The 15,829-nt window shown below is 37.4% G+C and overlaps 1 protein-coding gene across 4 annotated transcripts in view; it reads left to right on the forward strand.

Moving 5' to 3' along the window:
* Positions 1-15,829, forward strand: part of LOC136872433 (uncharacterized) — a 383,991-nt gene that overhangs the window by 137,762 nt on the left and 230,400 nt on the right. For all 4 annotated transcript variants that reach the window (XM_067146250.2, XM_067146249.2, XM_067146251.2 and 1 more), the window contains one exon: positions 4,812-4,924. In XM_067146250.2, coding sequence (XP_067002351.2) covers positions 4,812-4,924 — 113 coding nt within the window. The remainder of the gene's footprint in view (positions 1-4,811; positions 4,925-15,829) is intronic.

The following is a 15,829-nucleotide window of genomic DNA, read 5'->3' on the forward strand; positions in this document are numbered from 1 at the left end:
GTAAGAAGGGAAGTTTAATTCAATAAAATCTCACATTTACTTAATACCTGTCTCACTTCAGGCAAAATCCCGATTAAATGGAAAGATGCACTCATTGTGCCTATCCTAAAAATCTCTCCTGCAAGCAATACATCTGACTGCCGACCTGTCTACATCCTCACAGCACTTTCTAAGGTTCTGGAGAAGATAATGCATAAACGAATTGTTAAATACTTGGAAAAACATTCTGTACTTGATCCCTTACAGCCTGGTTTTAAGAAAGGACACAGTACTGCGGCTACACTAATCAAAATCACGGATGACATTAGATGGGCTAGAGACGAACGAAAACTGACTATACTTATCCTTCTAGACTTTAGCAGTGCGTTTGACACTGCAAATATAGACATATTGTTAGCTAAGTTACAAAAACTTCACATGGCTCATTCTGCTATTCAGCTCTTGGGCTCATACATCAAAAACGGACGACAGCGAGTTGTATCAAACATGAAGACTACAGAATGGAGGACTAAGCTATCTGGCGTTCCCCAAGGGTCTATTCTTGGACCTCTTTTATTTTTAATCTATATTAATGACATTTCTGCTCATCTGAACGACTGCAACTATCATCTTTATGCTGACGGTCTTCAGATATACTCACACTTTAAGGTCCCCGACATTGACAAAGCAATCCCCCATATGAACTCGACTTTAAATTAAATTAGCTCGTATGCTAAAGAGAACTGCCTATTAATTAACCCGAAGAAAACGCAAGCAATCATAATACGACAACTTAGACTTTTAAATACGTTAAATATCATACAACAGCCTAACCTCATGCTCTGTGGTGAAGCTATACCTTTTCAGAAGTTTGTAAAAAACCTAGGCGTTGTCATGAGTGACACATTAAACTGGAATGACCATATAACAAGTGTCTGCAGAAAGTATATGCATCTCTTCACCCCCAAAAAATGAAACAATCCATTTTTCCACACAGCATGAAAATTAAACTTATTCAAACTCTCATTTTTCCAATAATTTATTACTGTGATGTCGTATTAACCGATGCAGCTAGAGAACAAACTATGAAACTTCAAAGGGCAACAAACTTTTGCATACGATTTATATTTTCTTTGAACTTTAGGACACATATTTCCCCTTATTGTGAGAAGCTATCCTGGCTGAAAATTGATCAACTAAGGATACTGCGACACTAATTTTTCGACTTCTGAATGAATCTGCACCTGAATACCTATCCTCACATTTTAACTTCCTCTCATCTATCCATGGACATAACACCAGATCGACTTCTAATAATAATGTTATATGCTTTACGTCCCACTAACTACTTTTTAAGGTCTTCGGAGACGCCGAGGTGCCGGAATTTAGTCCCGCAGGAGTTTTTTAACGTGCCAGTAAATCTACCGACACGGGGCTGTCGTATTTGAGCACCTTCAAATACCACCGGACTGAGCCAGGATCGAACCTGCCAAGTTGGGGTTAGAAGGCCAGGGCCTTAACCGTCTGAGCCACTCAGCCCGGCAGATCGACTTCTACCCTTATGATACCGGTTAATCATTCATCTGTATACAGCCACTCTTTCCAAGTGTCTGGGGCAAGGCTATGGAACACACTCCCTGTCAGTATATGTAATAGCACTTCAACAGTCTCATTTAAACGGTCTTGTCGAGATTTCCTCTTAAATACGTGACCAGCCTGTATGAATGTTAGTGTGTATGAGTGCAAGCGTGATTTAGAACTATTTTTAGGTGATGTAGATAGGCTAGGTAATATTCATCATCAAAAATAACAATTATAATCTGTTACAATATTACTCCATAAATTTAGGTAGCTCCTAGGGACTGTTAATTTTATTTTACCAAAGTATGTGATTATGTATTGTACATAGTGGTTAAGTGTAAGAGAGGGCCGTGAGCCCTAACTTCACCACATACAAAGGCATAAAATAAATAATAATAATAATTTAGTTCTGTTTCAAGGTTCTTGGGTGTTAGAGGGATTTTTAAAGCTCTGTAAATTTAACTGTGAAAAGTGGCCAATTTATGGGAGTTAGAATATAAAGTTTTTAATTGTTAATGGGGTGTGAGTAGGTTTTCTGTAAATTTGAAAATCGAAGTTGCCATTAATGTGAGTTACTGTGAGATCTACGAAATTTAAGGATCCATTGACTTCCTTGTCTTGCCTCACCAAGCCACATTCATCCTTTGTGTTCCCATCTTACACACACATCGTCAGTCACTCACTGAAATTACAAAACACTTACTTTCATGGACTCTTAGCTTATATACAAGTAGGCCACACCCATTATGTCATTCAGGAGAAGGATATGTTATGTCTTAATATAAATTTAGAGTGACCACACTTGAAGTAACAAAGCTCTTCTGACTTCCATCTTTCAAGGAATAAATCTAAAGTTCAAAAGTTCACTTGGCAGAGACTAGTTGTCAGCCAGATAGTTCAACAAGTGAAAACTGAATGATAGCAGGGTAGGTATACAAAGTATTCTTTATCATGTCCCGTGAGATAAAACTAAATAAAGGTATGGAGAAGCACGGAATATTTTGTTTAGTGGTTGAACTTCTCTAATATAGTATGTTATAAATCTATATATATAAAATAAGAGTTTTGTCTGTACATTGCCCAGAATTTGAAAAGAATGGTATTTCTGTATCGGTCATGTCCACAGTAACAAGGAAATGCAGTTTTTACTTTTCCGTAATTTCTCTCTGTCTGTATGTATGTACACGCATCACGAGAAAACGGCTGAAGCGAATTTAATGGAAATCGGTATGTAAATTCGGGTGATGAACCGCTACAATCTAGGCTATAAATTATTTTGTTCACGCTGGGTGAAATGGTAGTTTAGGGGAAGGCCTGAAATTTAATTATCAAATATTTATGTTATTAGTGGTAATGACTTAACGAAAATCGGTATGCGAAGTCGCGGTAATAAGTCGATATAATCTAAGCCTTCAAAAACTGTATTCACAAAGAGTGAAATGGTAGTTTAGGGGAATGCCTAAAATTTAATTCCCAAATATTTATATTATTAGTGGTCGTATCTTAATGGAAATCGGTATACAAAGACGGGGAATAAGTCGCTACAACCTAGGCTATAAATAATTGTACTCACAAGGAGAAAAATGGTAGTTTAGGGAAGGCCTAAAATTTAATTCTCAAATGTTTATGTTATTAGTGGTCGTATCTTAATGAACATTGGTATGCAAAGTCGGGGAATAAGTCGCTATTATCTAGGCCATCAATAATTTTATTCACGCTGAGTGAAGTGGTAGTTTAGGAGAAGGCTTAAAATGTAATTCTCAAATATTTGTTATTAGTGGTCGTATCGATAAATACCACATAACTAACATAACTTTAGTTATGTAGTAAGTTAGTAGTGGTAACGTAGTAAGTTATTAAATTTCTGATCAATTATGTCTTATACATTGTTACCGCACTGCCTATAATCACAGAGATATTCATGAATTTGGATTTTTGTTACTAAGTCCATATCAGCGCTGAGTCACGAGAAAATGGGTAAACAGAATTTAATGAAAATCGGTGTGTAAAGTCTGAGAATAAGGAAGTACAGTCTACGATATAAATAATTTTATAAGATGCCCGAATATTTCAAAGCCGAAAGAAAACTAATGTGATGGCCTACAGTATAGAAAGCTCGTAAAATTAATCAACAATAACATTACATTGACCATTGTTTGTTGTGATGTGCTTTGTGTCTTCTGTTTCCACTCATCTCCGATAGATAGGATTACCGCTGCGTACCGAGTATGTTTTTAAAAATTTGTTGTACGTCGCACCGATACAGGTAGGTCTTATGGCGACGATGGGATAGGAAATGTCTAGGGGTGTGTAGGAAGGGGCCTTTGTTTTTATTAATGTACAGCCCCAGCACTTACCTTGTGTGAAAATGGGAAACCACCGAATACCAACTTCAGGCCTGCCGGCAGTGGTGTTCGAATCCACCCTCTCCCGGATGCAAGCTCACAGCTGCCTGGCTCTAACCACACGGCCAACTCACCCGGTCATACCGAGTGTAACAGCCTGCCTGAATATTGGCGGGAAGTAGCTGGGGAGTTAGATAACTTTCTTCTTTAGCATGCCATTCCTCTGGTTCAAAAATTTTCTGATGCTACTGGTACGTAACACACTGGTTCATCATAGCATTCGAGCTATTCAGTCCCTACTCTGAGGCACTAATTGGAATGAACAGTGTGCATGTTTAACGGAATAATGGCAGAGGAGTGTTCACGACAGTCTGCGACCTGGTCATTCCAGCTCTGGGACTTCGGACTGTTAGATCGGCACCGTAGTACTGTTCGTTGAAAGTGAGACAGTGTGCGGTTTTTCATTTGATCGAGTATTTTATATGATAACATTGCTTTCAGTCGCTACATTCCTACTGACGTTGTGTAATTACCTATGTTGAATTCAGTTAGGAAAACCACTAAGTCAGTCTCTCTGAGAATCCCGTAGCAAAGCACGGGTACATCAGCAAGTAAAAATATATATGTATATATATATATGTATGTCTTCCATATCACCAAACCATAACCATTGCTTTTGTTACTGTTCATATCCAAGGTAAGTATCAGGTTTTTTGAATTGTACTTAACATCTCTCAACCCATGACATTTAAAATTGGTAGTATTTGAATCAAAAGTTGAATCTGTCTATAGTTTTGAAGTGCCCTCTTTACTTATCATGTTGAATACTTGGCTGTGTCCCAAATTCTTGAATGTTACCAGCTGTGAAACTGACTTTAAAGTACTGCTTTTGTGAATATGTTTCAGGTATGTCCTGGTCGTACTTGGCAAAGCTTGAAGGAACATTATAGAAAAAAGATCATTCCTAATATTTCTATCTTTTATCTTCCAAAGAATATTGAAAATCTTTTTCTAGCTCCGTGAGTATCCTGTTTTTATTGCATTATTATATTAACCACCGTGAACACTTAACAATCCCATGACGTGGTGGTGATGATTATTGTTTTAAGAGAAAGTACGACTAGTTTAGTTTATTGCATTTCTTATATGGCAGGGTTCAGGCTATGAAGCCTGTTGTTATGCCAAACCATATCATAAACAAAGTTATACAATTTATAGAATAATGTGTATAGTACACATACTGTAGTATAATCATCCATTAAACATCATGAAAAAATGAAAACCTACAACCTGTCTTCCAGTCATTGACCGGGTCAGTTATGTAATGAATGAAACATATATAGGCTGTTATTACAATGGGGTCGCCACTCCCAAGGTGATTTATTAATGAGTGATAAATGCTATGAAATGATAATGGAGAGTGTTGCTGGAATGAAATATGACAGGGAAAACCGGAGTACCCGGAGAAAAACCTGTCCCGCCTCCGCTTTGTCCAGCACAAATCTCACATGGATTCACCGGGATTTGAACCACGGTATCCAGCGGTGAGAGGCCGACGTGCTGCCGTCTGAGCCACGGAGGCTCCCCATTAAACATCATATTTCTAAATATCATTAATACTAATTTACTTAACCTCTAAAATTTTGTATCCTTATTGATAATTAAGAACTAATTATTAGTTTTGTTACGTTAGTGAGATCTACTTTCTACAGGTTTGAGTACCACATTAAACATTTCTTTTTAAATATCCTCGGATTGCCTATATCTCAAATTTCAGCTGGGATTGAGTTCCGGGAACGTATGGTAGCAGATATAAATGAATTGTTATATGAGTTATAACGATGAACGGGAATGGACAAGAGATTGTGTGATGACTTTGAGGGAGTTCTATCAGAAGGGGAGAGGTATTTGAAATGTATTCTGAAATAGTCTGGTTTGCTTGTTTGCAGAACACTGTGGAGAAGGGAAACAGTGTGGTATTTACATTGTTCGGTCAATCTTAGTCATGACAGCTGAGAGAGAAAAGGGTTAATATGAGTTTGGAGTGGGATATTTAATACAAATCAAGCCCAAACAATGTAGGCTTGCTGTAGTCGACATAAAAGTATATTACATGTAATAAATTTCATGTTTGTGCCATATTGAATGTTTCTATATTAAGTTAAAACAAATCAAGTTTATTATATGGTCAACCTTTTCAATACATTACATTCATAAAAATGCTTACAATTTATACATTACAATCAATTGGGACAAGTTTCACCCTTTTTGTGGGCAGCCTCAGCCAAATCATTTTTCCCAAAATCACAGATCGTCAGGATCCCGATATTCTCATTATAATTTATCTAAACACTTGATTGTAAGAATACTATGTGTTATCAAATACATTTTAGTCAAAACTGTCAAACCAATTTATTAAAATTAAGTGGTGCTCCTGAAACAGTCTTAAAACTGTTCACTGAATGTCTTTTGACACTTATTAAATAAATGTTTCTTATAGTTGGGTACTGTTCTACCTTTTTAAGAGAATGTTCTTGAATAAGAAAAACTAAACACTTGGATACACAAAATTACATGTAAGGGCACTTCCGTGTAATCATAGGAAAATGCAGAATTTAGATAGAAATTCATCCGGTGTTATCTAAAATACTAGTTGTCTGATAACATCTAATCAATAGTATGAGGAGGGTGGGTTTGAATAAATCCCTTCAAAATTTCTTTACTCATGGCACAATTTGTTTTCTAGGAATATGTCCTATTTGTAATAGAAAACATTAATATCTCGTATATTTGAAAGAAAAAAATTGGAGCTGTATATTTTCATACACTGGATTCATATTCAATAGGCCTCAGTATTACTAGTATATTTAGTTTTCTTCTGACATCATTTATACATGAAAACAATAATGGTCTTGAAATCGTGATTCTTAGGCTCGTAATAAGAAGTATTAGTATGCTAGTGTAATGTTAGTTCGAAGTATTATGTTCTAAATTATGTCGATTTTCGTTGTTTAAGGAGCTTTGTTACTCTTGATAAGTAGGTAGAATGAGATCAAATTCCAAGATGCAGGTGAAATTTCTTGCCACAGTGCTGATGGTCGAATGGGAAATTCACAGAAAACTTTCTTAAAAGTGGAAGAATGAAATTACCTTCGTAGGAAATAAGCATTGTGTATGTCTGTGTAACAAATTAAAAAAGTGACTTAGAAAGGATCTATGATAATAGACGCGGGAAGAACACCGTTATGGAAATTTTTGCTTACCTCCTCTTGTCTTGCTTGGCAAGATAGTATCATTCCAATATGAATGGTCCGTTATTGGACATTATAAATTTTCCAGCTAACTCCTTCCCAGTTGCCAGTGTTTCACCCCAGTGTGCTAAGTTCGGCTCATCAGTTGGTAAATAGCACTCACACACACACACACACACACCAAGATGCATGGCTAATGCTTACCGGGGAGGCCAGTGGCTGCTTGGAGCCACCAGCAGTGCAAATGCACTGTGAGAGACTTTGTCTCATTACCAGTAGTATCACCCGTGACTTCTACTGCTCTCGTACTCCAAGTGTTGTAGCGGTGTGATGTCTTAAGTGAGGGGGAAGTAGGGGTAGAAGGAATGGGCGGAGCATTACGTAATTGGTTAGTCTGTAGGGGTGCGTTGGTAGGGGGTAACTGAGAGGAAATCGTATTGCTAGTAACTGTGGGGGTATTGGGTGGGGGAAGTTTAAAAATGTTGTTAAACGTGCAACCCTTTGAATTTATAAAATGTAATAAATTGGTTAAAGTTTTGTACGTGGAATTCTTAGTATCTGAAATGTCATTTAAATTACAGTCCTTATTAAAATATTGATCCAAATAAATCTATATATTCTCATGTTCGTTCATTAGCCTTCCTTTTTTCAATTTTTTTGAAAATCGTAAGGTCTTGGTCTGTTGTGTTATGGCCTGTATCTTTCGTGTGGATGATCATCGCGGAAAACTTGTTATGTTTAATCGCGTTATAATGCTCTTGGTACCTAGCGTGGAAGCTACGGCCTGTCTGACCTATATAAGAGCAAAAACATTGTGTGCATGTCAATCTATAAATTCCCAAGCTTCCAAAAGGATCATATTTAAGGTTTACAACATTATGATTTAAAAAATTATTTTGGTTACTGTTCTGGGTTTTGTACACTATTTTAACATGTTTTTTAAGGGGATTCAAAACTTGTTGAATGAGTGGTTTATTGTATGTAAAAGTAGCGTAATTGGATTTAACTGGCTTGTCTGGAGTGAGATTAGTCATTAATTTTAATTTTACTTCATTGATGTCTTATTAATCATTTCTGCATTGTACCCATTAAATACAGCCAGATTCCTAATATATTTTAACTCGTTCTTTCGACTTTTTGGTGACAGGGGACTCTTAAACGCTGTATAGACTAAGCTGTAGTACACGGCCAGCGAAGCGTCCAGATGATGCAGAGACGATGGCGTAGCGGTCTTCACAAGTGGCACCAACTCGGAAGAGCGAAGATCATGCACTAGAAGGAGAAAGCAAACGGGCAAGAAATGGTGTACCCAAATGAAGGGAAAAAAAAAAGGGCGGAGAATAGAGATGAGATGGAGATGAGGATGGACCGGTCCAAAAGAGGAAAAGGGAATAAGAGTGAGGAAAGAGGCAGGGGAAATTATGCGAAATGGGCCTATCCACCGAGAAGCTAATTTAGCAGAAAACTGATCACTAGCAGAACTTTGGGGGTGATTACGTAAGAGAACCATGTCACCAAGTTTAAAGGTAGAGGGTCGATGACGGGAATCGAACCAAAGTTAGTCTGCTACCATATTGTGGGGAGGAAGAAGCTCTGCAATAATACTGTCATGATAAGTGATCTGATGATCGTACAGTGGAGTACAATGTTAGCAATACCGTAGGGAGTTCTGAGTACCAAAGTACAGTAGTGAGATAATATAATATGGATAATAATAATAATAATAATAATAATAATAATAATAATAATAATAATAATAAATGACATAAACCAAGGAAACGCGCAGTAAGAAGGAGCTAGGCCAATAGGAAGACCAAAAATTAACAATATCAATAGAATATATTTAACAATCAAACATGTAACAAAATAAATAAATCGAAGAGAAATTTTAACAAATGGTGAAAGATAAAAATACAAAACTAGAGAAAAATCAGAAAAGTGTGCCACATTTACAAATTGAATTTGTGAAGAACCTATTGAACAAATACAAGCGTACAGAAACTGAGTAAGAAAGTGGGAGTAAAGCCCTGAAAGAAAGAAGCACGAAAGGGAGGGGAAAGGGAAGTGGGATAAGGATTAGAATGGGGAAAGGATTTTCTTCACCGGGTATTCCAGAATTTACCAATTGCATAGGTCTAGGAAGACATCTGAAATGATATTAAATAATTTTATATTGTCCGTAGCGCAGTTCGTGTAGAAGTGCAGTCTATGTTATGAGCATCGTATTAACTCGACGGAAGAGGATTATAGCAGGCAATAACCCCTGTAACCTCTCCAAAGGGTAAGGTTACAATTAATAGGTTTAATGAAGAGAAAATGTTTGCTACCGTTGTGCATTCACCAAAAGTACTCTACACTAGGCATGTCAACATGTACGAAACTAAATTTGCAAGCACATAAATCACAGAAAATAAAACAAACAGGTTAACCAACATGACTGTTAAGAAAGGATAACCGGGAAGCGGCTGGGAACCATATCCAGGCGGTGGAAGGTATTGGTAATACTGAAGAAGCGAAGTCATTGTAATCCTAAACTTTACTTAACAATTTAGATGCAATTTCATATATAAAGCAATAGCAAATATACCATTAAAATTTTGACGGCATTATTTCAACAACCATTACAATTTACAGTTTACCATGAGGGTAGCATTTAGTTATTAAATTTCTTTTACACCGGAACATCACACATGACGTTCCACTGTCGTGACATTACCTTTAAAAACCCAAAACAGAAATAAGTAAAAAGAAGGTAACGTCATACTAAAGTGAAGATGTACATCTAAGGAGAAAAACATTTACGTCTAATCATGGAGCAGAGCATCTTCAGTGGGTCGCCCCCTCAGAAACACTTCTGAGAAAGGGTACCCGACCCAAAGATGAATATTCCACGATAAAGCAGAATGAACGAGACAGTCCCGAGGAAAATATTACTTATAAAGATTATTTCGAAAGGCGTATAACATTTAATTTACAAAACACCAAACGGGAACTATCTCTTAACAAAGTGAGGTGACTTTACCGAAACGGCTAAGTCATAATGATAACATTTGGAAGCAGAAGGAAACACGGGTACGCTCCGGCAAGATAAATTAAATGAAACACTACATCTGAAACTGAATACCTGAAAAGTTAAAAAAATAATCTAGTGTTTACCGGATGGCCTTGGAAGGTGACCGTTCCCTTCAGTGGTCAAACAGAAAAGACGCCCTCGCAGAGCAAGGCTCCAGCGACAACGCTTCTCTCCGGAAATTATGAAATCTTACTACGGCCAATGAGCGTACGATGTTTTCCTTCACCTACTAATCACATTTACTTTTATTTTCTCCAATAGGAGCGCAGAAAAAAATAGTGCTGACAAAGAACATTTAGGAAGCCTTGAGAAATTTCTAAACTGATGCAACTTTACGAAACCGGAAATATCCCACGCCGATGTGGCGCGTCTGGTACAGTATGCACCAGAATTACCATGACAATCAAATAATCTTAAAATCATATTAACTTCAAACAAATCAAACAATTCCAAAATTCACATACTGAGGAGAAACCAAAACAAACAAATGAATAAATACTTTACATACATAATTCATCGCCGTCTTCCGAGTCCAAATAATCAAATCCCAATAATTACAACAGCCCCGATGAAAATTTAAAGTCCAAATGAAGATAAATAACGATAAATCTTGCTCACCAAACGGCTTGAAGATATAGTCCAGATGGAATTTACATAATCCAAGTAGGCACAGTATTTAGGTGCTCCACCACTCCGCGATGAAACACGACTCAACTGTGGAGCAGCGGAGTGGGAAATATATAGTGGTGTAGAAAACTCCAGAAAAGGTGAGAAGGCTACAAGCCAGCGAGTTCAAGAAACATAACATCACGTGTTCACACAGCGCACAGGCAACGAAGAAGGCGAAGTGTGGCGAGGATGACGTAATAGTCACGTGATGAATGGCGCTGGCAGAGGACAGGTGAGTGGAGTAGTGGAATGCTTGATGCGGCGAGGACAAGATCGAGGCGAAGAGCCATATGCAAGGTAGGGAATACGTGCTGTAAATACGGCGATCGTAACAGTTACCCCCTACCAACGCACCCCTACAGACTAACCAATTAAGTAATGCTCCGCCCATTCCTTCTACCCCTACTTCCCCCTCACGTAAGATGTCACACCGCTACAACACTTGGAGTACGAGAGCAGTAGAAGTCACGGGTGATACTATTGGTAATGAGACAAAGTCTCTCACAGTGCGTTTGCACTGCTGGTGGCTCCAAGCAGCCACTGGCCTCCCCGGTAAGCACTAGCCATGCATCTTGGTGTATGTGTGTGTGTATGTGTGTGCGCGTGTTATTTACCAACTGATGAGCCCAACTTAGCACACTGGGGCGAAACGCTGGCAACTGGGAAGGAGTTAGCTGGAAAATTTATAATGTCCAATAACGGACCATTTATATTGGTATGATACTATCTTGCCAAGCAAGACAAGAGGAGGTAAGCAAAAAGTTCCATAATGGTGTTCTTCCTGCGTCTGTTATCATAGGTCCTTTCTAAGTCACTTTTTAATTTGTTACACAGACATACTCAATGCTTATTTTCTACAAAGGTATTTTCATTCTTCCACCTTTAAGAAAGTTTTCTGTGAATTTCCCATTCGACCATCAGCACTGTGGCAAGACTAATTTCACCTGCATCTTGGAATTTGATCTCATTCTACCTACTTATCAAGAGTAACAAAGCTCCTTAAACAACGAAAATCGACATAATTTAGAACATAATACAGTAGAAGTCCGCTATAGCGAGTACGGCATATAACAAGAACTCCGTTATAGCGACGACATTTTTCTGTCCCTTCAAAATTCCTATATTAAACTGTGTATCGTCCTTCGGTTACAGCGAGAACCCTATCACTGGCGCATCCGTTATTACGAGCGATTAAGCGCGCCCGATTTTTTCCGTTACCGATATTCATGCACCCCAGCGATGATATTGCATGCGATCAATTACCTTCGGCATCGTTTCCTCGCTATGTGCACTAGCGATTTCTCTCGTCGACATTCGAAGGCGATGTCGGAGTCGATTAGTAATATCCGTCGACGGCTGTTCCGTAAAGAAAATTCGAAATGAAAGAGAACGTATTTTCGTAATAAATGCATAAATATCGTGTCCGATAACGGTTGTTAACTCGTTAAAAATTAAGGCTGACTAAACGACCGCTTAATTTTGAGGCCAAATACTGCAATTAAGTAGGAATGGGATACACCTCAAGATATGGCAGAGTGCTTAATTGATTTCATACAATAGTTTGTATTTTGTCGCGTCTGGTTAAATTACGGAAAGGCTATTATGAAAATTTATAGTGAGAAAGGTATAATTTCTCTACAGGCGCTTGAAGTGTGTTTTCATCATACGTTTAGTACGGTTAAGTTAGGATACGTAACGCTGTTTGAATAAGAAAACTGAAACGTTTGCAACAAAATGCGAACGATCATCTTCGGTACGGTATAATTTTCTCACTTTGTGCATTTGCGAGCTCTCTCGTTGACGTTCAAAGGCAATGTTGGAGTTGATTAGTAATACCCATCGACTGCTGTTCTCTAAAGAAAATTCGAAATGAAAAAGAGGATAGCATGTTTTCGTAATAAATGCGTAAATGACGTGGCCGATAGCAGTTGTTAACTCGTAAAATTAAAGACTGAATAAACGATATCTTAATTTTAATGTTATATATGGAAATTACTTAAGAATGTCATACACCTCAAGATAAGGCAGAATACATCACTGATTTCAAAGGATATTTCATATCTTCTCGCGTCTAGTTACGACTATTTACATGTAGGCCTAAATTTTTCGCGAGGAGGTTATTTCTCGAGATGCGTTTCAAATACGTATTCATGATAGGCTACATATACGGTTAAGTTTGAAGAAGAAAGCTTAGGTGTTTGCCACAGAAATCTCTGGAGTGATACCGTATTTCTCCGAATCCAATACATTTTTTTTCTCAGAATCTCATGCGAAAACTCAAGGGTTGTTGCATTTGCGGCCTAACAGTAAGTTAATAATACCACTGGCAACTACCGCAGTAACCACGCTGCTGCTTTTCACACGCGCACAGAACTCATTGACAATAAATGACCGCCTCTTTACTACACATCGCTACCGGTTCTACAGTGTACAGTGCCTGTGTGTTTCTCAAATCTGCAGAATGGCATCAAAACATGCAACCCTTCAAATTCTTAGAAAAGCCATGGCTACTCAGTGGCAGAGTCATAACGCGTCTATTGCACTTGACGCTTAGTAAAATTAAGGTTTATAGACAGCAGGAATATTTTTGTAATGGATAGTCGTATTGTAAAGATACGTGGAAAAGGTATTGCCGGCAAATTTTCAACAGGTTCTAGTCGATATTATGATGCCAAGTTTAAGTTAATGTTTATTAAACACTCAGGAATGTAGAATAATTGTGCAGCCACAAGAAAATACGGCATAGGCTTAACTAAAGCCAAATACAGTAGAGACAATACGCGACACTGAGCGAGATATCGAGGGACAGCTATTGGAGCTCACTCTAGCGGATAGACCTGAACAGTACTGATTCTCTCATAAGAGCACGTGTATTTTTGTGTGAAGTTTTTGGTGTTATTTATGCGTTTTCAGTGAGTTGACATAATAATATAGTAGCATGTGTCATTCCTTGATATCTCTCAACATGAGGGGAAAGGTAAGTGCTGTGTTTGGCTGCAGTAATTACGAAGTAGAGAAAAATGCGCGGTCGTTCTTCATGTTCACTCCTGACAAGAACATGTAAGTAATATTGTGTTTGCATATATTGCGCCGTTCCCGGCTCCCTGAAAGGACGCATAATATCCAGGCTAGCTTAATTATGACCTTTCCAACTAAACAGTTCAATAATTTGGGTGTTGAGTTCCAAATCAGAGAAAGATATACCATGCGGAGGTAAATAAGACATAAATCACCTATAGTAACGACTTTCATATGTTGCTTATTCTAATTCTTATGCTATCAAGATGTCATCGCTCTCATTTACTTAAATCTAGGTCTCTATACTACAAACACATTGAAAGAACTGTTTAACATTTTCTATATTTGTTTATTATAACAATATTTCAATCCAGAATTCGAATATTGGACTATCCACCACAAAAAGAAAAATCTGGTAAAGGAAATTGTATGGTCGACTGTTCACTTGGCCTATTTCGAGGGAACATGGACTTAAACTCATAGGTTTACCTATTTCTCCATTCAATATTTAATTACTCATTTCCTTTTTTTCTTTTAATAGCTCTATATCACTCCTTTATTCAGCACTTCCACGTTTCTGGGTGGAAAGAAGAATCGAAGAAAAGGGCGGTATCGTGCAAAAATATATGTAAGTAATGTTCATGGAAAATCTACCGGTATTTGGCATATCCAGCGCCCACTATGCATTCTAAAGTAAAAGTTGTTTGATCTCGTCATCATCTGTAATAGATCTACTGGAATCCATTACGTTAAGTGCTCAGGTCATGCTTGCCCACAAAATCAGGGACAGAATGTAATGTATGGCAAGGTATTAAGTTCTGAATAGGCCACCATTAAGTTGAATACTATTATGCTCCAGCTCATAATTATCAAATTAAAACCCATAAGTCCAAAAGAAAATGTCAAATTCTCCCTCTTAGGCCCTTAAAGCAATAATTAAATTGGAATAAAGCGTTCAATTAATGGATTGAAACGAAGTCGAATATGTTTGAATACTTAAATTAGTGAAAGATTTCCTAACATAGGTAATTAAAAATTCGTATAAGTAATTGAAAACTTACTTGGATAACTAAAGAAAAACTTATCTGTATAGTTAATAACTTATCTGGGTAACAAGAAAAAAAAAATTATTGGTCTGGGTGCACCCTAGCAAAGAAAAGAAGAGAAATATCTACAACATGAGTTCCAATAAGCAAAATATAGATTGAGGGTGTCTTCTTCATGGTATCCAGGATGCATTTTTGAGACTTATAACCATATTTCAAGAATTGGAATTTTTCCCTACTACATATGAGGTTTGAATTAACTATTAGCTCTCCCTCGGAGCTCATATTTATTTACTGCCATAGAATAATCCTATCCTTCTCAACATACTAATAAATACCTATGGGTGCTAATCTGGGAGGATAGTTCCCTAATGTTTCCATACATAATTAAATCACAATGTTGGATATGGAATAATGACCATTGAAAATTTAATTAAATGTTGAATATTAATGCTTCTTTGTCTACGTCCTTTTTATTCTGCATGAATTCCGATAAGTTCCCCTTTCAAATCAATGTAGTTCTCATAAAAGTTCAATCAGAACCAGTAAGACACATATACCATTTAAAGATCCAAATCCTCTCGTAATTTTAAGCTAAACATAGGTACGATATTATACTTGTTAATGACTACCCTACTAGTCTCGTCTGAAATATGCTATCAAGAGTGGTGCATAGTGTGAAGACTTGACCATTTAAAATCATTTCTACATTTCCATTTAGTCATCAGTGATGGGATGACGCCTAAGAAATTACTACGTTCCTCTCGTCTGAGAATAGATTGGTATTAAGAAAAAAAAAATTTGTGACAGCACATGTGTTCAGTTCGTCCTCCTAACTGAGATTTTGTTGACACTACCAAGTGAGCG

This window comes from Anabrus simplex, chromosome 4, assembly GCF_040414725.1.
Source record: "Anabrus simplex isolate iqAnaSimp1 chromosome 4, ASM4041472v1, whole genome shotgun sequence".
NCBI lineage: Eukaryota > Metazoa > Arthropoda > Insecta > Orthoptera > Tettigoniidae > Anabrus > Anabrus simplex.